The sequence below is a fragment of the Falco naumanni genome, chromosome 12 (assembly GCF_017639655.2).
Source record: "Falco naumanni isolate bFalNau1 chromosome 12, bFalNau1.pat, whole genome shotgun sequence".
NCBI lineage: Eukaryota > Metazoa > Chordata > Aves > Falconiformes > Falconidae > Falco > Falco naumanni.
Window position 1 is genome coordinate 18,837,514 of NC_054065.1, and position 27,103 is coordinate 18,864,616.

Here is a 27,103-nt window from a genome sequence, read left to right on the forward strand (position 1 = left end):
AGCGACCTGCTCCGACCCGGGCCCTGCTGGCTGCCGGGGGAGGCATGGTGGTGGCGGCGGCACCAGGCCCCTGGCCAGCAGCGTGAGGGAGGGAGCCTGTGGGTCCCAGCACCGGAGGATGGCGGGCAGAGTGTCTGCCACCCCGGAGGGCAGCGGCGGCGGTGGGCAGGCAGGCCAGGCGAGGGCCGCGGCGCAGCCCCCCGACAGCATCAGTGTCCGGGGTGTCTCCTACACCATCAGGTAGGGCTGGGGAGGGCGGCGCGGTGAGCCCCTGCCTGGCAGGAGCTGCTCTGAGCCCAGGGACCGAGGGCAGAGGGGCCGGGGCCGGTGGGCTGTGGGTTGGCTTCAGCCCAGGAAAGCAGGAGGGACATTGCCAAGCCACCCGCCTCATGGTGCTGGGCTGCCCACCGCAGGGGTAGGGTACACGGCTTGAGGGGGTCGGGGCCAGTCTGGTCCCCAGAGGGTCCAACGGTTCTTCACACGTCTCTGAAGGAAATGCTTTAGGGGAGATTCCCAAAGATTGTGCCCTTTCCCACCGCCTCGCTTGCTGCTGCCAGAAGGGCGATGGGAGGCCCTAAGGAAATGGTCAGGGGGGTTAATGGCTGGCAAACGTCGACAACGAGCAAAGGTCCTTTTGTTTCCACTTTTGGTTGTAGTCCAAAAGCCTCGTGGCAGTCATTCTGAAAAATCCATTCAGAATTCATTTTATTTTCCAGATAATGCTAAAGCCTGAGGGGCATGAGGGGGGGAAGACTGATTGATTTCCCCCCCGCCCCATATTTTAAAATCTTTGCAGGCTCTCATCCCACATGATGCAAGTCGCTACAAACCATTCGCTTGCTCTATACAAAAGTTTTAAGTCTTCTCTATTTAATCTTTTTTGATGTTTGTTTTCCAAGAGAGCGTGTTGGCCCATGGTGGAACTTTTCTTTGTATCATAAAAAATGGACCCGGCAAATACTTAAGGATGTTTCATTTCACATAGAGAGTGGCCAGATTATGGGGATTTTAGGAAATTCTGGTAAGTTATTCCAATACTTTAAAAGACATAAGATCAGAGTTAATACCAGTGACTTCCACAGTGGTATGAATGTGACTGAGGTATGTGTTTTAAATAATGAAATTGCAGCTGATTTTAACCTTTGCTTGGTTTTCAGAGTTCAATCTTCTGTCATCTAACTAACAATTACAACTTCAATAAAAGATAAGGTTGCTTCTAAACCAAAATGTTTCAGTATGAAGTGTGAATTTGTATGAATTAAATGCTTATTTACGCACATTCTAAGTTTCCCATTTAATTCCCCTTAACTGCATTTTCAGGACCTATTGTTACTAAGAAAAATAATACTTTCTTCTTTTCATATGTCTCCATCAAAGTGAGGGTACTACTCTTGAAATCCTAGAACTCATCTCATCACATGATTAACTTATTTTGTTTGAAAGGATCTGGGAAAACCACACTTCTGGATGCAATATCCGGAAGACTGGGACATAAAGACAACTTCTTTGGTGAAGTGTATGTGAACGGACGCCAGCTGAAGAAGGAACAGTTTAGAGACTGCTTCTCTTATGTGCCCCAGGTTGGTCTCTACACTTATTTTTGTGTACTGTGCTTCCTCTCATGTAAAGAAAGTAAAGTTGCTAGTGTAATGGGGTAATGTAATCTGACTATGATTTTACTAATAAAATTGGTACGAAGCAGTTAATAAATCCTATGAATGAATGTATGGAAGTTGTGTGAGCAAGATCTTAATTACTACAGGGCTAACTCCTTCCTTGTCACTGTTTTTTTCAGAGTGACACTTTGTTAAGCTTCCTCACCATACAAGAGTCTCTGACGTACACCGCTTTACTAACTCTTCAGAAATGCTCCAACAACTTAATCAACAAGAAGGTCTGTATTTTATCATCTTCCACCAGAAAGGCAGACATGATGTCATGTAATGCTTTCACCAGCAGCACTTTCCATCCCTGGTTGTGTTTTACTTTTATAAGGTTTTGTAATCCTCATTCTGCAGATGGGGAGAAATCTTCCTGCTGAGGAGTAGGACACAAGGTCTCTGATGTGCCCCGCCTCTTCAAGGGGCTTGTGCTGATGCCCCAGGGACAAAACCCTCCCACCCAAAGCTGCAGCAGTTACTCCTGCAGGAGATGCTGCCCTTGGTACTCCTTGATATCAGTTCCCCTTCGCCAGCTGGGAAACCCAGTTCTCTGGGGTGTTTGGGGCCATGTCTGCTGGCAAGTTTCTTGGACAGCAGAAATGACTTTGACACTGTCTCCTATAGGACATCTCTCAGTAACCAGAACAGCTCCAAAAAATACTGGTCTAATAAGTACCCTACCAAGCTACTTTCTTGATAAAATAGGTGTGTTTCAGATCTGGTTTTGCCCTCTGTTGAGAGTAAAGATTGGATATTCCTGACCTAAGGCTCTTGCTCTCTGTCTTCTCTCCTCACCTGTCTTCCACTCAGTATTTTATAATTCTGCAGAATTGATGTACGTTTCTGCTTCTTTATTTTGGAAGCCAGACCAGTACATTATGCTTCATACCTTAACTTCTAGTCCCACCTCTGAACTGTTCATCTCTTAACGTCAACTGAAGCTGAAAGTCTACTCATTTCAGAATACATGAAAATAAAAATTTAAAAGTAGTAATTATAATACATAATAGTAATTATAATATATTAAAAATAATAAAATAGAAATAAGGCCAGATAGCTTCCAGTGGATGCAAGTGGCATATTGGAAAAGCCATAGCTTAAAATTATGTCTTTTTTTCTTTCATTTTTTCATTTTGCACACAGATGTCTGAAATGGACTGTGTTTAGTCTTTCTAAATTGTAATTATTTTTTAGGTAGATGCGGTTATGGCTGAGCTGAGTCTCAGCCACATTGCTGACAAAGTCATTGGAAGTCGTAATTTTGTAGGAATATCTGGGGGTGAGAGGCGTCGTGTTTCAATTGCAGCCCAGCTATTACAAAATCCCAGTAAGTACCACTGCATGGATTTTCAAAATAAAACTAAGCAATGTCACTTTGTGCTCCTACCATGGGCCTCCATAAACCACTTTAAAATACAAAAACATTTATATTCTGTAATTCAGCAAAAGCTAGTCTAGTAATGACAGAAAAGCACTAACAGTAACTCAGGATTGCCACTAATCTACTACTTGATCTCAGAAAGTAGACAATTTTAAAATCTCAGGGAGTGAACATAGGTTTAGACTTGCATTTATCCATTTTAAATCTTTGTGGGCTTGCCCTTCCTGTGTATGAAATGTTGATTGTGGCCTGTTCGTATTTTTTGAGTGTGTTAGAGCCATTCATATAAACCATTGAGCCTTGTAGTGAAGTAGCTGTCATTTAGCCATGTATGTGTGAGCGCCACGTACCTTCTAGAGCCAAAAATATTCCACAGAATTTTGGTAAACCAAAGCAGACTAACTAGAACAATTAGCCATGGGAAACAGCACTTAAATTCTGTCAGTTTTGAGATAGTTTCTTCAAGGTGCCAGAATCGTATGGAGTGAATGTATGGCATGCATTTGTTGGATTCTGGAGTCCTCATGGTAGTGCAGATGTGCTAGACCTGGTTACCAGGCAGGAAGGAGCATTTAAATAAGTGAAGTGTATCACTGCTACTATGACTCCTGGAGAGTTCATTGGGTGTAGCTATTGCTCATTAAGTTCACTAAACTCTATAGTAAACACTGTAGTAATTCTGTGTAGATAAACCTATAGAGAAAGTTTTCCGCCCCCTTGGTCCTGGTTAAGGTTTAACTGCCCTCTTCCATGCTGTGTCTTATCTATGTAAAAATAATGGATTTTACTAACTTTTACCCTTCCATGTGCAATAAAATAATGAAGAAAATGTAGTGTACACACACACAAATCTGTGGAATTACATATGCTGTATTTTAACAAGACTTAGTTGTTCATAACAAATTCTGTGAGTACATATAGATTTAATTCAAGTTACAACTTCTAGCTAATTATGTCAGTTATATTTACATTTGTAATTATCATTATTGTTCTTAGAAGCAGATATATACATGAAATGTATTTTGGTAATTTTCAGATTTCACCTGAACTTAGAAAAAAATGATTATGCTCTGATCTTGCAGTTGTGTTTTATGTTCTTATTCTAGTCATTGAAACTGAACCACTAAAGGTAACTAAACCTGAAAGATCACATCATGGCAATATCAATGCATGTTCTGCTTTACATGTGGAACTTCAAATGTAAAGTAATTTCTATACTATTTGCCAAATTAGCTGGAAAGGCAGAATCTATAACATTTGCTCCCCCATTACCTGCGTTTTAATGTTATTCCTTGTCATTTCACAGAGGTCATGTTACTAGATGAACCAACGACAGGGCTGGACTGCCTGACTGCAAACCAGATTGTCTCGCTTCTCTCAGAGCTTGCACACAGAGACAGGATTGTGATTATTACAATTCATCAGCCTCGCTCAGAACTCTTCAGGGTGAATGATGTCTAATCACTATTTGATTTTCTTTCCCAGGCTTTCTAGTAGGATAAAAGTGCAAGATCCAGTATAGTTGCCTTCAAAGGCTCCCTTCCTTCCACCCTGCATATATAGAGGCTTGTCTTGAACTTCATAGCTCTGGCCTTCTGCCAGTCACAGGACACTTTGGGACACATACTGTCCTGTGAAAATAGTACGTACACTGCCTGTGTGCCTAATGTTTGCGTTATGCAGCTTCCTAATTCAGAAGCACTGGGAGAAGATGTGTAAATCTCCCATGTGCGCAGGCACTGTAAATACGAGCACTTTATTTATCTTTACATATTTATATTTCACTAACACTTGCCATTTGAGACAGATAAAGCCATGATTTAGGATGGAAAGGAAAAAAAAAATCATCTTTTTTTCTTTTTTGTGTCAAGTGATGTGAGTATACCTTGGTCACGTGGTGAGGCAGGCCTGCCTTGGAGGGCTTGTGCTAGGGAAAGCATTTGTGCCTTCCCATCAGTGTTTCACACTTTGCTCTTCTGACACATCCACCACCCACCACGTGACTGCAAGGCACATCTTCAGTGGCAGACTGAATTGAGTCTAAGTGGTCATGAAGCCAGAGGCGAGTGACTGTGCTCTTCTGGACTGAAAGCAGTCTTGGTGCCTTGGGGATATGGATTGATCACAGCTGGCGTGAACCCTGCCCTGGCACATGTTCACCCAAAGAGCAGTGCTGTTAAAGTCCTTAAGCACTTTGGGTTAATCTTCCCAACAATTTGGGGACTTTATGGACTGGGGCTATTAAGCACCAAAGGAGGGCAGTCAGTAAGGGAAGGTGCATTAGAAGTGACGTCAAGAGGCCACAGCTCCCCTTTTTGTTTGTGAATTACCTCTGTATGCTGCTGTCACTGACAGTTTTGAGAACCACCAGTTTTAAGTGCTTAAAGATGTGTCATCTTGCATAACCACTGAGAGAAGTGAAAGAAAGGACAAACTTACTTTGAGAGAAATATACTGAGGAAGTTTGAAGCTGTCAAAACACATCCTGTCAAAGCATTTTTATTACCAAGACAGTAGCTGTACTCAAGAATTAATGCACTTCTCAGTACACATTGCTAATATATTAACTTTGCCTCCCACAGTTATTTGACAAAATAGCCATCATGAGCTTTGGAGAAATGGTTTTCTGTGGGAACCCAATGGAAATGATCACGTTTTTTGGTGACTGTGGCTATTCTTGCCCTGAACAATCAAATCCTTTTGACTTCTATGGTAAGTTTGTCTAAGTTGTTTTGATTAAAATATGTGTTTCTTTTAGGCAAAAATGTTGTTTTCTTCCCCAGATCAAAGTTTTCCCAGAGATAAACATGTGTTTGAATTATTCCCCAAGTTTGTAACTATTCTCAGGTCAGCGAAGAGAGAGGACTGGGCTTATGTAACCTCCACTGACTCCACGAAACAGCAAAAGTTTGCAGTAGGTCTGAAACACAGCAGAAAGGAGTAAACTACAAATTAAAAACGGAATCCCAGCTTAGTGAAACCTGTGGATTGCTGATAGCATCTCCCTGTGGGTGTCCCCTGGATGCTGGAAAATCAGTTTGATCTCCAAACTGCAGAAAGTCCCATGCCCTTAGGACTGTGGTGCTAAGCAACTGAAAACAGCTGCTGCCTGGAGGGAAGGAGGTAGAATAAATATGGGATGACTTGAGGCATCAACTTCCAGAGATTCTGAGTTTGAGGTTTCTGAAAGTTTAGGGAGTACTCACCAGGATGAGCTACTGGAGCAGAACATACCAGTGCTTCAGGAGACAACGACAACAAGCTGTTGGCAAAAGCTGGAGTACTGTTTTACCAACTCAGGATGTAAAAAAAGCGTGAGCATGAGATTTGGAAATGGAGTTTGGTTTTGCTGCAGGGCATCCGTGTACCTGATCCATGCAGATACACATTTGAAGAGAGTGTGTACGTGTTTGTATGTGTGCATGTACGTGTACACATATACATACATGTACATATTTTTTTAAAATCTAGTATGTACACTGACTGCTGACGATACTAGCTGAGCGTTAACCAGGGAGTTTGACCAATCCGAAAAGCTGCATTCAGAGGAGGCAGCGTTTTCCTATTGTCTAGATGGCATCCTAAACTCAGAGAGAAGAGAGGATGGTTGTTGACATGAAGCCGGAATGGGATGAAGCTGAAAATACTGCTGTGACAGTGAGGATAATTTTGCCTTCATGAATTTGAATAGTCTTGAATAGCGTAGATAATTTGAGATTTAGACCCACTTTTAAAAAAGCTTGGTAAAGAGAGTACTGCATTCTTCAAATGTCAACCTTTGAATGTGACAAGAAAAGGAAAAAATACAGTTTAGAGCAAAGAATCATCAGAATATTTAGTCTTTGGAAAATTGGTAGTTTATATTTTTTGTATGATTTAATGATGTGAATGAAGGACAGATTCTGATATAATTTACACCAACAGCAGAGGAAAATAGATCCTATGTATTGAGTGTGGACTATATTATTGAAATGTCACATGTTCTGTTTATTAAAAAAAGTACTAATGCATGGTAGGCAATAGCTGCTTGGTCTAGTGACTAGTTGGTGTTGTTATTTTTTTTCAAACACACCTGGTTGTCATTTATTTCCTGTTTGGCTTCTAGCAAATCACAGTGGCCAAGTTTTAAGCAGCATGTCTGCATTTCAGATATACATATTTATATGAAGACTTCATTTTGGATATGTTTACTATTAAAGAAAAATCTGCTGAATTTGAGCTCTCAGAACACCAGGGAAGTATTCATAAGTGTAATTCAGGTTTTAAGGACAAATCGAGAGTCTTCTTGGACAAGGCCTCCTTTTTTCTTGTTCAAATTGTATTTTGAAGTTGAACATAACACTGTAAGACTGAAATTGAAGGATGACAGAAACCTTAGGAATAAATACGTGACGAAGATGTTGCGGTTTAACCTCAGCTGGCAAGTAATTATCACATAGCCGTTTAGTCACTGGAGACACACACAGAGACACACCCCCCCGCCCCGGGATGGCAAGGAGATTCAGGGAAAAGGTAAAGCTCATGGGCTAAGTACAATTTAATAATTGAAATAAAATAATAATAACAACTGTAATGAAAAGGAGAGGGAGAGAGGAATAAAATCCAAAAGGAAAAGAAAATAAGTGATGCACAAGACAATCGCCCATCACCCACTGACCGATGACCGGTCAGTCCCCAAGCAGCGATCGGCAGCCCCCAGCCAGTTCCCCCCAGTTTATATACTGAGCATGATGCTCTGTGGTATGGAATATCCCTTTGCCCAGTTCGGGTCAGCTGTCCTGGCTGTGTCCCCTCCCAGTTTCCCCTGCCCCTCCAGCCTTCTTGCTGGCAGGGCAGGAAAAGCTGCAGAGTCCTTGACTTGGTATAAACACCACCCAGCAAGAACTAAAAACTTCAGTGTGTTGTCAACGTTATTCTCATCCTAAGTCCAAAGCACAGCATCATACCAGATACTGAGAAGAAAATTAACTCTATCCCAGCTGAAACCAGGATAGACATCAGATGTAGAAGAGTAATTAAAAAATCTGGAATACAGCTATTCCTGAGAATGACAGTCTAGTTTTTGAAATGTTAGATAATTCATTGCTATCAGGGAAAAGGGAAATTTCTAATGCATTTTAGCACTATCGCTGAATCCACATGACTTGGGCCAATAGCACACACAAAGTTCCCATCTGCCAATAAAAGAATTGCTGGTGTCGGGGATAGGTATAGGTACATTCATTAGAAAGGAACATTAAGTCTGTGAAGTATTTACCTTTCATAAGTTCCATGGCAGTAAGTAGTATTTTCTTCAGCTGGGGCTGAGCCTGCAAGGGGAATTTGGCCTGCTGAACACCCTCTGACTTCACATTAAAGGAGAAGTGTGTCTGAGAAGGAGGTGGATGAAACCCAGTGCAACAATGCTGTAACGGCTCAAGTAGAGAAGAGCAGTGTCTCTGCAGCATGACCTCAGACTAACTAAAAAATAAAGCTCCGTGGTTATGGAGGAGCAGGCAGAGGACAGGGGAACAGGGGAGCCGTGTCTGAGCATTTGCCTGAAAACCTGAGAAATACATGAGAATGAGAAATACTTCTCTTCATCCTCATCAATGTCCACCCTCAGCTGGTGCTGTGCCTTGCTCTCGGCAGCAGTACTGCTTCACCTACACAGCGCTCTGCTGTGCACGGAGAACGCTAAAGGTCTGACCAGCACGCTGCTCACTCCTTGTGTTTCCACATAAAGGACTCGAATTTCAGGGTCCTACAGAGGCCACAAAACGTAAGAGATTTGTTGTGGCTGCACAGTTACTCATTCATGCTGCTTCTAACGGAAAGGAGGAGTAAAAGACACCTTGAATACTTTTAATGGTGCTTTTTTGGGATAGAAGATTTTGGGATAGAGACGAGGAAGTGTTAGTTGCAAGGGGGGGAAGAGATGTGAAGAGAAAGTGATGTGTATATGTAGTAAACAGTTTGTAAATTTACAGTGGATCTGACATCTGTGGACACCCGAAGCAAGGAACGTGAACTTGAAACATACAGTAGGGTTCAGATAATTGTATCAGCCTACAAAAACTCAGAGATCTTTAGCAAAGTACTGTCAGCCATTGAAAGAACAAAGCATATGAAAGAGCTGCCACCAATACCATTCAAAAACAGAGATTCACCCAGTGCCTCTTACAAATTATGGATTCTTTTACGGTAAGCCTTTTCCCCCCCCCCCCCCCCTTTTTTTTTTAAAGAAAAATTGTTTTTCTTATCCACTAATCCTTTGGCTTCACCCCTCAACCCGCCCCCACCCCACCCCCCCCCCCCAAATGCACTTTCTTGGTTATTTTAGTCTACCACTGTACTTGTGTCTGTCTTTTTTAATATTGTACCTTTCTGTGGACACTGTGTGTGTAAGATTTGTTCAAAGCTAAATACCCTCCCAACATGTAGGTCAGTCATAGCTAACAAGTACACTGTTATTGTTTTGTTTCATTATCAGGAGGACAACAAGGAACTTCTCCAGAGATAAGATAGGCATCATCATGCGTCTCCTCCAGAATCTGTTATTTGGCTTGTTTGTAGCATTTTTCCTTCTGAGACTAAAGAATGACCTGGTGAAAGGAGCTGTGCAGGACCGTGTGGGGCTTGTCTACCAGTGCGTGAGTGCCCCCCCCCTACACAGGGATGCTCAATGGTGTTGCCCTTTGTGAGTTTCTGTCCTGTATTATGTGCAGCAGCAGCAGATATTGCTGGCCCTGTTTTATAAATAGGAAAAAGAATTTATTGGAGATAGTAATTTAAAGGATCTTAACAGTTCTAAGTAATGTCACACTTGATAGAGAAGCATGAAATTCAAAGGCAAAGCAGCAGGAAGCGTCACACCACAGAAAAAGATTAGCACATCGGAGGGGCTCCAGGTTTACTCCACTTAAGGAATGAGCCCTGATCCCTGCCTCTCCATTTTACAGCTGGCCTGTGTACAGAGGCTTCATTTTCAGCTGTGCAAGAGCCCTTAACTTGCCTGCATGTAGCATTATAAAGGCAGGAGAAAGTCTAGGTCTGTAGTTAACAATTTGAGATCAAAACCAAAGACATGTGAAGGACAGAACTACAAACCAGCTTTGACATCAATGAAGCATGATTAGATTTAAGAGTACTATGTGGTGATTACATTTTTCTTAGAGGGTATTTCTCTTAAACCTGCCATACAAAGACAAACAGTAGTTTCTATTTACAGCCCTAAAAACTGTTCTGCTCATGCAGGGAACATACACTGCTGTCATCACCTTGAGATCAGAGCACTTCAAGAAATTATCCAGTGATGGCAGGTTTTTCATGTGTTTAATAGGCCTCTTTCGTTAAATTTACCAACTTCTGCAACCTGCAGGGAGCATGTTTTGCATTTATAGTGGGGGGGAAAAGTGATCAGACTGGTTTAGACAGTGTTTCTGATATATTCTCAAGGTTGTCTGTGTGCTTCGGGTCATTTTTGCTAGCAACAAGTCTTGGTCCTTTTTATTCAATAGTGATTTAATTTCTTTCTTATACTTTTAATCCAGTCCCACCTTTACGTGCTATCAGCGACCAAGAAAGTAAAGATGGCTTGTATAAGAAGTGGCAAATGCTTTTGGCTTACATAGTACATTTCCTGCCCTTCAGTGTCATCAGCGTGGCAATTTTCAGCACTTTTATATACTGGTAAGCACTTGTACCATCTATTGGATTGTTAGTTTCTTTTTCTTAGCAGCTGCAATTCCCATGTCAGCAACAGGCCCGCTGGCATGGCTTTCTGCTATTGTCTCTCAGAGTGATTACAGAGAGAGCATAAGGAAATTTTTAGTCCTTCTTTTAGTCCATCTTTTCCAGGCAGTGTTAAAACACCTTCAGAGTAAGCACATTACCAGTCCTCTAGGTAGCTTGGGAAGTTTTAATGGGCCTGGAACATTTATCATTTTTATGTCACACCAAAACCAGGAGGTGTTATTTTACATGACATTTAGAAAGACAGGAAAAAAAAGAGAAAAAAGAAAGCGAGGAAGACAGCAGTAGGTATGTGACAGTACCAAAGCTTCATATTTCCCGGGACATTTGGGGTTTAGCTACAGCATGTGGAAGTGATGGGATCTGCATCCTCTCTTCCACTCTCCAGAGAAAGGCATTAAAGTGGATTTGTGAAAGTGGGAGAAAGGGTTTGATAGTAAAGCTTGCTTTTTTCCCCCGCAGTACATTAATCTCCTTGTATCATTGTGAAGTAGTACCTCAGATTGGGGTGATTAAATGTTTCATCTGTTCATTGCCTTATCTGTCATATAGGTCTGCTCTTCTTCATTTCTGTTCCATTGATTTTTCACCTTCCACTTGCTTATTCTGAAAATAGAGTCTATGGCTGCTTATGCAGGCTAATAGCAAAGTAATAAAGACCAATTTCTGTCTTTCAGTCTTTTTCTGGTTTGGTTTGGTTTTCCTAATTATGAAAGGAGAGGCGTGTAGTCTGCTATAGTTAAGTTTTGGTTTTGTTTGACAGTCAATAGTAACACTGAAGTTGCAATCAGATGGTAGTCTGTAGTAAAATGTGTACCAATAAATCACAGGCTTGGTTTGTGTCCTGGATGCATGTTCTCTGGTTTGCTGTTGAGAAATGGTAAGAGGACAGGTCATTGTAACAGAGAAAAACTGCAGCAGCTATTATGCTGTAGCTGTGCATGTCAGTGCTTTTACTCTGCAGTAAGATGCCCATGGGCAGTTTGAAAACGGATGAAGTAAAACTGCACCGAATCGCTTGGACTACTGAATAAGAACTTCAGCACAAGGAGCTAATCTGCCATGAGAATTTTGAAATAGCTGGTTTCTCATCTAGAAAAACTGAGGAGAAAAGATCACTGTTTTCTTCTTCCTCCTGGTCTGTAATAGGTAATGAGGGGATATGCTTAGCATTTACCTCATTCTTTCTGCATGGGATCTCAGTAACTGTCAGGTTCTAGATGAAAAGACAAAAGCTCTTGAGAGGGAGATTTCTGCTCTTCCAGATGTGAGGACTTGCATGCATGGGGGTTTTTTGGTTTTTTTTTGGTTTTTTTTTTTTTTTTTTTTAGATTGGTGCTGATATTAAAAGTAGCAGTTTTGTTCAAGTAAGGTCATCTTTCTCTTTGTCCCCTTAGCTACCTGGGCTTTCATTTCTGCAAGCTGTCAGTGCTGCCCACTTCGGCAGTGCTCCAGGAGAAGACCTTTTTCACAGCCAAGCAGAAATCAACTCGTCCTCTCACTAATTGTTTATAGAGGATGTGCTGCACGCACCAGAGCCCTTCCACTTCTGCCTGCTCGTAAGCGGGTCGCTGAGAGGGCAGCCATTTGGAAAGCACCTTTGCAGGCTCACTGAGGGAACATTTGTGGAGCTCCTGAAGATCAAGAGCCACTCTTGGTCATGCTGACTCCTTAACGATCAGAAAATTCACATGGGCAGAGACTTTGCCCTTGTGCTTTGGTAGCTTCAAACACAACCAGCAATAAATAGTGTGGTTCCAGTTAATGGATAATATCTACAGATATTAACTTCTGCGTATCTTTGCTATCTTGTGGTTGTTTGGATGTCACCAGTGATGTGTTGGAGTAATTTCATAGTGCTCTTAGACCTCTTAGGGCAAGCAGTTTCTCTATTAAATGTTGAAGATTGTAGCTGCACAGGACCAAATTTTCCTGGATGGACTAACTTTTTGAGAGGCTTTAATAGCATCTGTTATGTGTTCTTACAAGCTATTTCTCTCAGAATTTGTTTGCAGGTCAGACAGTTTGGGTCAGACAGACCCAAACTCTTACGTGACCAGACACAAGGCAGGTCTGACCCAGAACAAACAGCCACTTTTGCAATCTCTTGCTAAAACGTACTCCAGTTATGCACGTTTTCCTAGCTAAAGATCCCTCTGGGAAATGGTCTAACAGTTTATATCACCCTACCATTCTATTGCTGCAATATCCTTTCTTCTGAGTTGTTTAGGTTTTTTTTCTCTTTTATGCTTTCTTCTCTTGCTATTCCTACCCCAGATTTACTAGACTGTATCTACATCGCTCTGTGTAAAGTATTAGAGCACCTCAGAGAAGGTGATACTTTACACTACAACTATGGAAAGCTGTTTCTTCTGTACCAATCTGTGATTAAAGCTTATTGAATACCTGCTAGCTTGTTGAATGTTTAATAGTTGAAGAGTCAATGTTCAGCCATCTATTTATAATAGAGATTGTTTTGGAGTTATGAAAAATGCTACAGGAAAGCCTGTGCGAAAATAATACTTCCCTTTTAAGACCATGTTCAAACATGGTGGATTAAAAAAAAGAAAAAAAAAAGACATAGGGCCTTGCACTGAGCAATGAAAAAGCAAATAAAATGTTGAATAGCCGCTTGTTAGCTAAGCAAAGGATGCAGTCTGTACCTAGCATGAAGCAATTTTGCTGTGAGGTATTTTGGAAAATGAATAATATGTCACCACGTAATAAAAGGTTTTGTCACCTCTTGGATACACTATAAGGCTGAATTAAGTTTGCTAAGCAATTGCTGGCCTGTCTTAACTTTTTAATCTTTAGTACAGATTGGGAGGATTTTTTTCCTTCAGTTAGCTGTGGAGAAGCTGGGAACAATTTGTATTAAATTGTTGTATTAACTGTTGTATTAAAGAGTGCAGGAGTATGGAGGAAATTGCATTTGAATGAATTACATGGGTAGTAAATTCAATTAGCCTTCCATTTAACTGAGTAGATCCAGTTTTACATTTGCATGCACAGTATCAGAAATGCAAAATTCCATCTGTTAATTATCTGCATAAAGACATACTCTTAATATGTGGCTTACTTTAAATAACTCCCACTGCATAGACTCTAAAAGGAGGAGGATGTTAGTTGAAGGGATTGTAAGAGCCATGCTGGCTATTTTGAAATAACAGATTTCTGCTACAATTACATCTTTACATAACCTTCTTTAATGTCAATGGAGAAACCTTAATAACTACCTGCATTCATGTCATGATATTAAGTGCATGCCCTTTCTGTTAAGACTCCAAACAACACAGTAAGGGTCAAGGCATAAACTGTTCACTTAATGAGCTGTAATTGCAAAAAATCAATAAAATAAAAAATAACAGTTACTTTCCAAGTTTAGTACCCAAACAATGTTTTGAAAATGTTCTTTTGCTCATTTTTGTACAGGACTGCAGGGTTGTATCCTGATGCTTCCAGATTTGGAATCTTCTTTGCCGTTGTCTTAGCGTCTCATATAATCGGTGAACTACTAACACTTGCTATACTTGGCATGGTTCAAAACCCAAATATAGTCCAAAGCGGAGTGGTACTACTTAATTCAGCAGGTGTGATAGTGGGAACCGGACTAGTAAGGTAGGGAAAAGTTTTATTTAATGGTGGTGTTAATATTAAAATGTCTACCTAACGAAGAGTTTAATGAACTGTCGGTATTGCAGAAGCACAATAATGCACAGGTAGCAATGGAAAGAAAGTGCATTATGTTATCCTTCAGCTAATCATGTTAGGCCTAGTATTACACACACAAATGAGACACTTGATAAATTCAGATATCAACAAAAATATTAACTTGTCACATTTGCAAATATATTGAAGATAAAACTCAGCCACTATCAGTTCAGCTGAATTCTTCTACTTTTTACATTATGATGTGAATTCCTGTCCTCGTTAAAGGAACCTACGAAAAAAAAGTTCTTACAGCTTTTACTAACTGCTGGAACTTATCAGACATTAAACACTGGGAATGACGGTTTAAAAAAAAGTTGTTCTCAGCTATCTTACTAGTGTTACTCTCCAGTTTAGCCATTAAACTATTTAGATGTTTTTTCTACCTGTGCAAGAATGAACTATATAAAAATCATAAATAAAAAATTAGTGTAGTAAAGATGTGGGAAAATTGTGATCCACTTGCTCTGTTACTGTGCAAATAAATGTTTTTGCATTATAATTGCACAAACTTTGAATAGTTTTCCCCTTGCATTTGTCAATGCTGAAATTACTGTTTTTTCAAGAAACATACCAGAATAGGTGTATTACTGTTGAAGCTTTCGTGAGATGTTGAGCAAACAGGATATCTCACCTGAGAGCTTTCCAGTGAAAATGAAGGAAGCCTAACAATAGCTGGCATCAAGCATACGAGTCTTCAGAAAGCTGATGATGTTTTATCCCTTCAAAGTAGATCTCAGCTAATACTTGCTTATCAAATAGAAGTAGGTTAATATCTAATTACTTGGTCCCTGCCTAATTTCAGAAAGATGTATGTTTATAGCGACAAGACAGTTATTCCCACTACTGTAGTCTAATGCCTTAACAATAACTTTTTTAAAGCATTAGGGTGGTTTCTAATCTTATTTTACAGTAGAGACAGTGTTAATTAATATTGTGAATCTCTTTGATTAATCTTCATAGGTAATGAAGTATGTTAAAAATAGCATTGAGACTTGGGTTGCTGGGGTTCTTTTTCTGTTCATTTGTTTGTTTAAAGTCTTGCAGTATTTTAGGTGCAGAAATCACCTAATCTTGTTGAATAATGTTATTTCAAAATTTTCGTACTCTGTTTTTGAAGACAAGTGAGGGGGTGGTGTTTTCTTCCTTTGGAAGCAACACACTTTTGCAATGAAGGTTTATATTGGGTCTTGTCATTTTCAGTTTACCATTGCAACGTGAAGAGTGCAAAACTTCACAGAATTATTTGTGACTGTCCATAAACAAGTCAGGGCTGAATGTTATGACACTGAACCAAAGTCAGAGACAGCCTTCATGGTTGTCTCCTCATTTACCACTAAAATAGACTTTAGGTTTGAAAATGCTACAGGTACAGCCAAGAACTGTTTCTGTAACAGGCTACAACCGAAGATGAGGGTAGATGGGGTAGAATTGGCTCTTGGAACGTAGCAAAAGGCCGTTTAATGTCTCTGTTTCTTTAAGGACCATTGAAGAAATGCCGACACCTTTTAAAATACTCAGTTATCTCACCTTTCAAAAATACAGCAGTGAAGTTCTTATAGTCAATGAATTTTATGGCTTAAACTTCACATGTGGTAAGTGTTAAAAAAAAGAAAAGTAGCCTTTAATCAGAAATACTTTTCATGAGATGTCGAAGCTTATTTTCCTTCTACATACAAGTATCCTGATAAAATAAAGGTAATTTTGTGAGTTGTTAAGAAAGCCTATTAATGAGTAAAGACTGTAATGCTGTATCAGCAGGCTAGACTAAAGTTTGATTCATTTTTTTTTTCCCTGACCATTTCCCATTCTATCAGTTTTTCATCTTCACCTGTTCTTTTACCCTCCCTCGGGGGGCATTTTGGAAGGTAAACTTTGCAGCTTGTTATGACCTTATTGGGGCAGGGTTACACAAATGGAAGATCAACAGAATCGCACAATATAAGATCAAACGTAAGTGCAGTGAGCACTGACAGTAATACCTGTTTCCCCTAATACTAGCGAGGCTTCAGTTCAAATACGTTACCGTGGCATATAGTGAGCAGCTTGGATCTGCCAGGCTGTGCTTTGCAGTTGTGAGCAAGTTAATCGGCAAATCATGAAAATCAATCAGGTTGGCAGGGTCAGTAGCTAACATCCATCAATGGGGGTACAAATCACAGCTTTGAACCTACCCTATGACGTTTTGGGCTTTGTAGCCAGGTGTCTGTGCTCCTCTCCAAGGCTATATATTCTTCATCCATTACCTCTTGTCCCTCCTCGCTACAAGAACATAGATGGCAGGCTTAGAAAATGAATCCATGAATCCATTGGTAGTAATAAACAGCTGAATTTTAATGCGCCCTTCAGACAGTTTTCATTTCTTGAATTTTGGAAGCCCTCAGCAAATACAAACACTGTAAGTCTACAACATTGGGCAACTTGCTTCTTGAGGCTCCTGAAGATCATCTGTCTGAAAAGCCATAATTTTTTTGTTTGGCATGAACAAAACAGAAAGCTCCTACTGTCACTTTATTCTTCCCTTCAAAAGATATGGCACAGATTAACTCCAGAAACATATGGCTTGTCTGTTCTTATTCCAAAATGATGAGAAATACTGCTGTGGGTATAGATCATTAAAATAACATCAGGCCTAGGTATATTAAATGTACGCACTAGATACTGAAACCTGAGTTTTAATTTTACCGATTCACCTACTAAAGAGATTAATTTTTTCTTTTGACAGGTGGAGCCAACAGTTCCACTGCAATTAATGCTGCGTGTATTTTCTCTCATGGCATTCAGTTCATTGAGAAAAACTTTCCTGGTGCATTGTCCCGGTTCACAATTGATTTCCTAATACTCTATGCTTTTCTACCAGGACTTGCCCTTATAGCTATTCTGAGCTTCAAAATAAGAGAGAGAATTATTGACAGGCAATAAAAAAAATAAACAAACAATGTCTAATACTGCACTTTTAACTTTATTATGGTTGAAGGCTTAAATTGTTGGATTTTTAGATAGAATTATCTGATTATATATACAGACGCACATTCACCTTCTCCTGTTTGTTTCTAACTGGACATTTTCCATCTTGAAAAACAATGCTCTCTTAAGAGTGTGAATGGCTCCCTACCACTGGCATTCCCACCCCACTCCCAAATCAGCCATAATCAACAGTATTACATGTTTTAAAGGACATTTTGAATTTCATTTAGTCAGCTGTTGCTGTCAAATTTTAACAATGTAGCAATAGTGCTCTGATTTTTTCCCCCACTATTTTGTTTTTTAACTATTACCAATAAGCAGAGGGGTACAACTGCTAGTAAATCTCATTTCTAGAGTTGTTTTTTAAGTCCTATGCTTTGTTTTTATACCATTTTGGGGATCTGTAGAAATGCAACAAACCAAATATGTGTAAATAAACACAGAATCAAGAGATCACTCCACTTTAATCTTATGCATGCTATACAACCAAGGAGTACAGGATCTTCAAGCTATACAAAAGTTACCTAACATGTTTGTTTCTTGTAAATGATGGCAAATCAGAGAAGACAGTTATGTTATTTATATCTGTTCCTTCTTTCCATTATCAAGTTCTAAAGCAGTTTGTGAATTACTAGAATAAATTTTTGTTTGTTAATAAAATGTCAATTTAACTAGGAAAAAAATATAAAAGTTGTTTGCCACTTCTTGGAAGCAATGTAGTTCACATCTCTGGAAATTATTCTCACAGGCTCATTAACATTCCAAAGAGTCTAATTTATCCATTTAGTAACTATAAGTACCTCTCAAAATTGAAAGCGCAACACACACAGAATTCCTAAATTTTATAACTAACTTTTCATGTTCAGTAAAGAAATTATTTGTTACAGAGGGATAGCTAGAGATTTTTTTGAGAAGGTAAGTATATTTGTATCAAAATTCCATAAAATGTAATTAGTTTAATTTGATGGTTTTGAGATTATGCCCTTTGTAACAAAGAATTTCAAATCCTTGAGTTAATGCACGTTCTCCACTTACGTTTGAGGCCAAGATATTTTTTCTAATACCTTTTATGTAAAGTATTCTGAGGTACAAGTGTTGTATCAGGAAAAACATTTGGTGAACAAATGTTAAAAGTAACAAATAACTCTAAAGAGCTGGAAAGATACTACGTTAGTTTGCCTTTCCCATTTTTATGCACATGTAGGGTGGTTCATCGGGGAACTTAACCTTAAGACCTGGGCTGCCAGGTGACAGTTCTGATATTTACTCTTTAACAAGTCTTAGCTCTCAAGAGACACGTCCATGGATGAAAAGCTGTATCTAGTTCAGGCTAGCGTTTCACCAGCTTAGGCTGAATGTGAGTCAATTATACTTCCACCACTAACCAAGTATCTGTCAAATTGATTAGACTGACTTCCTAGCATTTGAATATTTGACAGAAATGTCCGTCTTCTAAATTCTGGGCAAAGTTATTGCAACATTATACATTGCAAGAAATAATTCCTGTATTAAACCATATGATACTGAAACAGAGATAAAGCAAACTTCTGAATTCAGGTCAACCATGGTTTTAATTTACGGTTCTAACTTTATTCTGCCAGTTTTTGTGGACCTATCCTACTCAAATACATCACACAACGATGCAAATATATTCTTAAGCTTTGCTTTTGAGTGATATATGCAAAGAACTAGGATTAATAATAATATTTTGGGTGTGAAAAGTTGTTTAGATTTGATTATGTTTGGGGCAGAAGCATCCAAAAATAAACCAAATAATGTGTTATAAAATAGGTAGAACTGACTAGTGCCCATTTTCATACTCAAATCTATCTCTGAACAATCTAGAATTCCTTCCTCTCCACTTTTTAAAACTGTCTGTACCAAGCTATAGTTAAATTTGGACTGAATGAATAAACATCTCTTTTCATTAAATACAGTAACAGAAATGCTTTAATAATACTGATTTTTTAGTTTGATATTGTATATTTTCTAGTGCATCAGATTAAATTGCTAATGTAACGTTAGAATTATTGAAGTAATTTGTAAATGTTAAACTGGAGACACCTATAGCAGTTCATCAGAGTCAAAATCCATTTCTTTCCAGGATTTAGAGGCATTTCTTTTGTATTGTTCAAGTTCCTAAAACAGAAACATATATCTATATATTAATCTAATCTCATTACTAAAAGTTATGATACATACATTTGCTACTTGAATGATTAAAGCATGTACAAACATTTTTCATCATTATCTTGCTTAGATCAGGGCAACAGGTGGACATAAAAGCCTCAAAAGTAGGCATGTGTTTTACATGATTGCTATTCTGATTTTAACAGAATGCACTTCACAGAGTAAGGGAGGCTTCACTGTAGGTATACAGATACCAGAACTGAACAAAAACAGCACCAGATTAATTTAACAGAAGCATTAATTCTCAATACAGAGCACAGAGGGAGGAAGAAAATAAAGAGCAGAGCAACAAAGAAATTGTCATCTAAAAATTGTATGGAAATAATAAATGGAATTTTCTCTCTCTTGGGGAAAAAACTCCAGCAGCTTTGTCAGCAATGCAAAATTTTCATGAAGTGCCACAGATTTATGAGCAGTAAGAGGATCTGTAATTAGCGCATTTTCTTCATGGTGCTTGCAGGAGTCTAGTTTAACAGTTAAGCAACTCATAGATGACTGACACAGAACATACTGTGTCTAATCTAAATCTAGCAAGTTGCATTATTAACTAGAACTCTAGTACTGTTCTATCTCTAAGCCAGTCTTTACTCAGTATTTTCACTCCCTCATTATTAATATGAAGTAATTATGATCTCAGAACATACTGAACTGTTGGAAACTTGCCAACAGTTAGGAACAGAAAGAACACTGTGACATTTTAAGGAGCACATGTAACTTCATTTATGCTAAGTAAATAATTCCGATTCTAAAAACTTACTCAAAGGCTACCAGAAAGGGTAAAAGTAAACAATGAAGTTTTACATGTAACAACAATGCTGTCTGGAGGTCATGTCTACAAGTGCTGCCTAAATAATTAGCCTTACAGATTTATCACCCAGCTAAACTGTTTCAAGAAAGAGGCAGACAGTTCAGCAGAATTTATTTTGTTGTAATTTTAGCTAGAAGTCAGTTCGGTATAAAGACCATTTGAAACAGTTGAATCAGAAATGCAAAGTATCAAAACCACAGCATATATTAAAACTCTATATCTATATCACTACACACAGAAGTACAGAACAAAATGCTAAATACTTATTTTGGAGATGTATCTAGGGAGGATTACCATTTAAACAAAGGCACATAAAAAAAAAAAGAGATTAAATAGGAGGATATTAAAAAAAAGAATCTTTACCAAATTCACTGATTCAGGAGGAAAAATGCTGTCAGGAAAGTATACTTCCTTAGTTTTCATGTAAAATAGAAAGTAAAATAATTCCCCTGAAGTCAGATATTTAATGGAAAGATCTTTCCAATGCAGCTCAAAGATTACTCCAGAGACCCTTTGGAAAAAGGGTACCTTCCTGCTCATAAAGTCCTATAAAACATAAGCAGAATTCTAGAATATACTGCAATTATTCAATCAGCTAAGAGATCCTTTCTCCAAACTGAAAGATCCTATGAAAGAATATCTCTCTAGAGTATGCCAAAATGTTCATGCTAGCATTATGCTTCCTCTGTTTTCCGGGTACCAAGTTTAGGGGACACAGATCAGATTTACAAAAAATTAACAACTGCAATGTAAATACACTTTCAACTTGCTGCGAGTGCTTTAAACATTACTAATGCTAGCAACTTGTCATAGATGTCTCAACAGTGTCATAAAGTGGATTTCTAAAATTTTTTTTAACCTCAATGCTTCTGTACTTCAGTGTTTCTATAAATTCTTCATCTGTCAAATGCAGAAGATCACACCTAATCTCATAAAGGGATTGGGAAGAAAGACTTAACTGATGTTTGCGAGGCACTCGGATAAGATAACATTACCACACATTCTCAGAGAAAAAAAATTAATACTTTTGTGTTCATTGAAGTGTCTGAATGGCAGGTTGAGAAATAAAGTACACAAAGAATAAGGATGATGAAAAGAAATACTGAACAATTGAATGGAGACATCAGCAAAACAGTATATGATCATGTAATTAAAGACAATACTATAACGTCTACAAACAAAGAGGAAAAATTAAGATTGTAGGAAAAGGTTTAATTGTTGTTGCCTTTCCTCAGTTCTGAGGGACTGATATGACCTTAACTTTCCTTTTCATGCAGTTTCTTACTGAAAGTGCCCTCAATCTGGAACACGGTGAAAATAGCCAAGTACTAAAACAAGGATTAAAAATCTTATGCACCCAAACTTCAGTAGGAAATTTAATAACAGTTCTCTAATAATGCTCTTTAAGTTAGTTGTTTGTTTTTTTTTTTTAATAATCTTTTGTACCCATTTGGACATGCTTTCATGTGAAAACAAGAAAGCTTATTCTTGGCAGCTGAGTAAACATTCTAAGTAACTTTTTCTCCACAATATGAAGACTAGCACTTCTCCTGTGGAGAAAATGAAAGAGGCTACTAATCTGTTACCCACGTTAAAATGCCTGTCACACTCCTCTGCCCAGCAACACTGGTCTGACCAAGGAGGTTCATCACACAATATGCAATCTTCTATTTTTTTGGTGAGACTGAAATTGTCTCCTGAAATTCTGCAATATGGTCACGTCAGCGAAGTATACTGAAAAAATATGGCTCCTGTTCTGTTGGCCAACACAGTCCCCATATCTCAAACAGCTGCAGGTCTGACACTCAAACTTTTAGCTGCGGATGACACTGTTAATTAGGTCACTCCTATTTTAGGAAGAAACAGGACCATGCTTCCTTGTGAGATGTTACAGAACCTCCCCTTCTGTTTATGACTTGTTAAAGTCTTAGCAGTTACAGCCCTGTTTGTTGAGATCTGCTTCCGTTACTTTTTGTTAGCTGACACCAACTGGCACCAGGCATCTACTTCATTTTTTTTAAAGTATGTTTTATGGCATTAGGCTTCAGCTAAAACTGGCACCAATCCCTGAAGTAATACCTTTGTGTAACTGACAAAACACCAGTCAGTGTGAACTTTGGCACTGCGTGACACTGACTTCTTAAGTACCTGGTTGGGAGGCTATCCAATTCTTTGGGCTGAAGGTTAGCTTTATCGTTTACTTCAACTAATGACGCTGCAGTCAAATGTCCAGATGAAAAAGGTCCAAGCACCTATTTTGAGGTTTAGCAGTACAAGGCATAACAGGATAGCTAAGACCTGAAACAAACAAAAACCTTCGAAAACACATCTTAGAGTACTTATGTCTGTGGTAGCCAGCATTTCTAAAGGAAACAGAGCAGACACCCCCCATGTACCATCTCACTGCCACAAACATTTAGAAGGAACTAAGGAACAAGACTTTCATGCACTCATAGATGCTCACAGATGCAGGTGGTATATATGCAGCTCTACTTGACATATTCTTTTAAAAGATCTCACTCATATTCAAGTTACATGTGTACCTAAAATGAAATTAAAGTGACCTTAAAGCATCAAAAGCTGAAAAGCTAGCAGACAACGGAGAGAAACGGATGATAAGTTTGCTGTGTTTGTTGTACATGGACTGTATGAAGCGCCAACAGCAAGCTACATGTTTAAGGTCTAATAAGCATGCCAAAATGAATGTTCTTCTTGAATCTTGAGAACCCTGCAAAGACCACAAAATTCCAGTAATTCCTGGCAAGAATCTGCTAGTTAAAAAATACATTAAAAAAAAGCTTAACTCCAGAGAATGAAAAAGCGGTAAACAATTGCAACAGCACTAGTCGATATAAACCTGCACGTTGCATGTCTGTGGGGTAAGTACTAGGAAAAATTCTGAAAAGACATAACTGAAAAAGATAGTTGAACAAAGGCACAGTGAGGAAAAGGTAGCCTCAGAGGGCTTTCCAGAGCAAAATGGTCCAGAAACAGAGTGGTGCATCTCATACTTAACTCTGAAAATATTAAGGAGGCAAAATAATCTGGTCTAAAAGAAAACACTCTTGTGGCAGAATGCTGATGAGCTGGACTCTCTTAACTTCTACAGCCAAAAAACGACTCAGATAAATACTAGCTGACAGCCAGCACATTGGAGTGAGCCAGGTACTTTAATCTCAAGAACATAACCTTTTACCGTGCTAGAGTGTACAAACTCTAGCTGCAGACAAACCCCTCAACCAAGGTTACAAAGTTGGAATTGATTTAATTAAACTGTATTGCCTCAGTTAGCTATAAATCTATTACATTATTATTGAGCAGTCCTGACCAAGTCTGAGTCAGTCAGGTGTGCTAGTTCATCTATCAGATTCAGTGACAGGGGCTGTATTTTGTTTCTGCTGCTATGTTTTCCTGTTAATTTTTTCCTTTAAAGCTTATCTTTGAGATAAACAAGCAACATGGTTATCACCTAGAGTCCAAAGTGGCATATTAATTAACCCAAAGTAACTGAGAAAAATGGTAACATGCACTTAAAAGATTTTAAAATATATGCTGTCCTATGTAACTTTAACTTTGCGTTATGTCCCATGATTTCATTAGCAACATGTTGCATATTAAACATCTTTATAGAGTCCCTTGATATCTATTGTGCAGGAGGAACAATATATTAAGAACATCAGATGTGTGATGCATTTAAAATGTTGCTTTAAAAACAGGATTTTCATGCCACTTTTCATATAACTGGGAAATTCAAAGACACTTAAAGAATCATTGCAACTACAGAGTTCTTTTCTTTTAGATGTATATTGCTATCTTGCTGCATTTCAAATTGAATTAAGTTCTTGGAGTATAAAACATATTAATAATGTGCAAATAATCTTGTAAAAATTGAACTTCACAATACAGAAGTTTAGGAAATAGCTTCAGATAACAAAAGTAATTTTCTCTTTAATGCTCAAATTACTTGTAGTAGTCCAACTGAAAGAAGCTACACTGGTTTGCAATGCCCTTGAACAGATTAAGATTCTAAAAGCCTGTCTCTTTTGTTTAAAAACAGAAAATTAATAATTTCCTGTATGATTTAATCAACGCATACCAGTATCTTCTTTTGCAAGACATTAAGTATTATCTAAAAATAACAAACCTAGTACACCATATAGTTATTTTGAGATATACAGATACTCTGAGATTACATTATAAAGTCCAAAAGCAATGTGCTTTACAAATTTTAATGATTTCTAAGACTGCTCTTGATGTAACAGAAATTCAGAACCGATGCCTACATTAACAGGATATTACAGGTAACGTGCAAGTTCAAAGACTGCAAGAGATTCTTGAAATGCTTTATTCTTTTATATTATTAACGTATTTCTTTGGATCAGGTAACTATGGGTTTACTGCCTTATGCAATCCAACTAAACTCTACAAAAAGTGATGGCAGTAATAATCTAATCCTTTGGCTTTCTTTTACAAGCATGCAAAAAGATGAAATTCGCCAGGGTTTTTAGGGTTACCCAAGATTAACTGCAGTGCAATTCAATAAAACTGCCTTTCATCCTAAGAGTGGGAGTCTGTAAAAGCACATGCAATCTAGATTGGTACAATCCAGCATCTTAAAACACCGTTAGTAAAATCTCCATTAACTTGGCCCACAAAGAAGTTAAACGGTGTACAAATAAGCCCACGCATAAACTGCGAGAACAGAGTAGAATGTTTCTCAGTCATTCCAGCAAAGAATTTTGTGTGTGAAAGATATGAACCTACATAAAATATACACTCAGTATGTGATACTTCTTCCAAACAAAGAAAAGTACACAAAACTTGATTGATTTTAACAGACCCACACCTATGATATTGATAAAAACTATATGAAGTGTTTCTACTCATGTGATGTTATACACTGGTAATCTATAACGCAATGTTCTAACTTTCGTTTAGTTTGCCACAGAATTTTTATATGCAATTAACTCACCACAAATGCAGGGAAATGCAGAAACACTTCAAAGTTAGTAAGAAAAAAACACAAGACCCTTTCACCACTAAAGGTCTTTCCTGGAATTCAGGGGTTAAACTAAGTATCACTATGTAGAACAATTCTGTTCACTCTGTTTCAGCTAAAATGTACATAGCCTGCAAACTTGAGTCAGAAACGTTATTATCTCAGTACCTTTCCACTTTAAATAAAAAGTTTTGAAACAGAAAGACAAAAATTAAAAAGTAAACAGCCCCCACCCCAAACCTTGCTACTGCTTCCTAGACTTTCTGCCAGTCAACACCCGAATGAGAGTACAAGGTACAGAAATGAAGAAATTACTGCCAAGAAAGCGTCACAGCTTTGCCTCAGTATTATTTTAGTGAAACAATTCTGGAAGAGAGTTAGAGGAAAATCTGAATTACTAATTTCTAAAGAAACTGCAGAGACAAAAGTTTGAGATCTAACAATGCTCTACCAGCTCAATGCCTACCAATGGAAAAAAAACCCAAGCAACTGCTACGCTGAAAACTAAAGTTGAAGTTACTTAAAGGCAAAAAAGGGACTACAATTAATTCAGCAATACTGGTGGTTCTGGAATACCTAACTGAGAACAGCAATTGGAGAACTACCACACACCTGGTTTTTCTGAGCTCTCATAACATCAACATCATACTCAGCATATTGTAAATCCTGCGCAGGGTCCTTGGTATCTTGTAAATCACAGGAACTCTAAAAGAAGAAATGACAAAAGTCCAAAAAATAAAATTTATCTTCCGTTCTTCTAACAAGAAAATGCCATGCTGTAGAGCTAATGTAAGTATTTGCTTTTAATACAAACGTGTTAACAGTCTTGCATTTATCAAAGAATTTTGTGCTACAGAACACAGATTATATTAAAAAAAAACATGTTAGATTGGTAAAATAATGAGAAAGTAACAGTACAGTTAGAGCTTAAAGGAAAGAAAATACTCTTATTTGGTAGTTGTTTATTATTCTCAGAATGAAAATATCCTTTCTGGCCCATGACATCTGGGCATAGTTAAGGTTGCTCTTACTAAAGCCTGGTTTTTTTCCATGTTGTCCTGTCATTTCTCCTCACTCATAATAAATGGAAAGTAGCAAGGCAGCAATCATACAAATGATGGAATAAAATAAAGCAGAATTATGTTTATTATTAGACAAGGCGACAGAAAAAGAAAATTTCAATGCATAAAAAGAGCTTTAAAGTTTAAAGCATATTTTGGAACCAAAACAGAAGACTGGGAATCTACTTGGCAAATCTTTAAATCTGTAATTAGACTGATACCTCAGAATACTGACAGAGCTTGCAAGATGAGAAATGTATTAATTTCTCCAGCTATTTTGGGAGGAGTTCAGGAGTTATTGGGTGGGTGGTGGCAGAGGAATGTTTGTTTATTGTGTTGTAAAACACTTTGAAGGAAAAATAACATGAAAAATAAACAGTTCTGTATAGTTTCCAAAAAGTACAGTTGAGTCTTCATCATGTTGGGGCATACTGTAGTGAGAATGGCAACTTAGTGATAATTTATTCTCGTCACAAACCACCTGAAATAATTTGTAGGCTTTGATATGTAGCAGTCAGGTGAGTGGGAAAGAGTGAATTCAAACTCCTTCTCACCAAGAATGGAGATTTATAGACAGAAAACTAGAAGAACCCA

General features: G+C 38.3%; 2 protein-coding genes across 5 annotated transcripts in view; one reads left to right on the forward strand and one right to left on the reverse strand.

Annotated features, from left to right (window-relative positions):
- The first annotated feature begins 118 nt into the window (after positions 1 to 118).
- ABCG5 (ATP binding cassette subfamily G member 5) lies at positions 119 to 18,555 on the forward strand. The gene is given in 14 exon segments (XM_040612012.1): positions 119 to 240; positions 900 to 1,021; positions 1,444 to 1,580; positions 1,796 to 1,894; positions 2,856 to 2,988; positions 4,349 to 4,488; positions 5,625 to 5,754; positions 9,012 to 9,225; positions 9,515 to 9,683; positions 9,685 to 9,721; positions 10,575 to 10,713; positions 14,209 to 14,394; positions 15,967 to 16,079; positions 17,210 to 18,555. Coding segments are annotated over 14 exon segments (1,938 nt in total). The 3' UTR covers positions 17,407 to 18,555.
- DYNC2LI1 (dynein cytoplasmic 2 light intermediate chain 1) overlaps positions 17,897 to 27,103 on the reverse strand; it is a 21,874-nt gene continuing 12,667 nt past the window's right edge. For 3 of the 4 annotated variants that reach the window (XR_005830402.1, XR_005830401.1, XR_005830403.1), the window contains exons 12-14: positions 26,061 to 26,153; positions 22,598 to 22,747; positions 17,897 to 19,590 (exon numbers count right to left, since the gene is read on the reverse strand). Coding sequence is in view for 1 of the 4 variants with exons in the window: in XM_040612013.1 (XP_040467947.1) it covers positions 19,516 to 19,590; positions 26,061 to 26,153 (168 nt within the window). In the remaining 3 variants the exon portion in view is untranslated. The remainder of the gene's footprint in view (positions 19,591 to 22,597; positions 22,748 to 26,060; positions 26,154 to 27,103) is intronic. The other variant, XM_040612013.1, reaches the window with a different exon arrangement.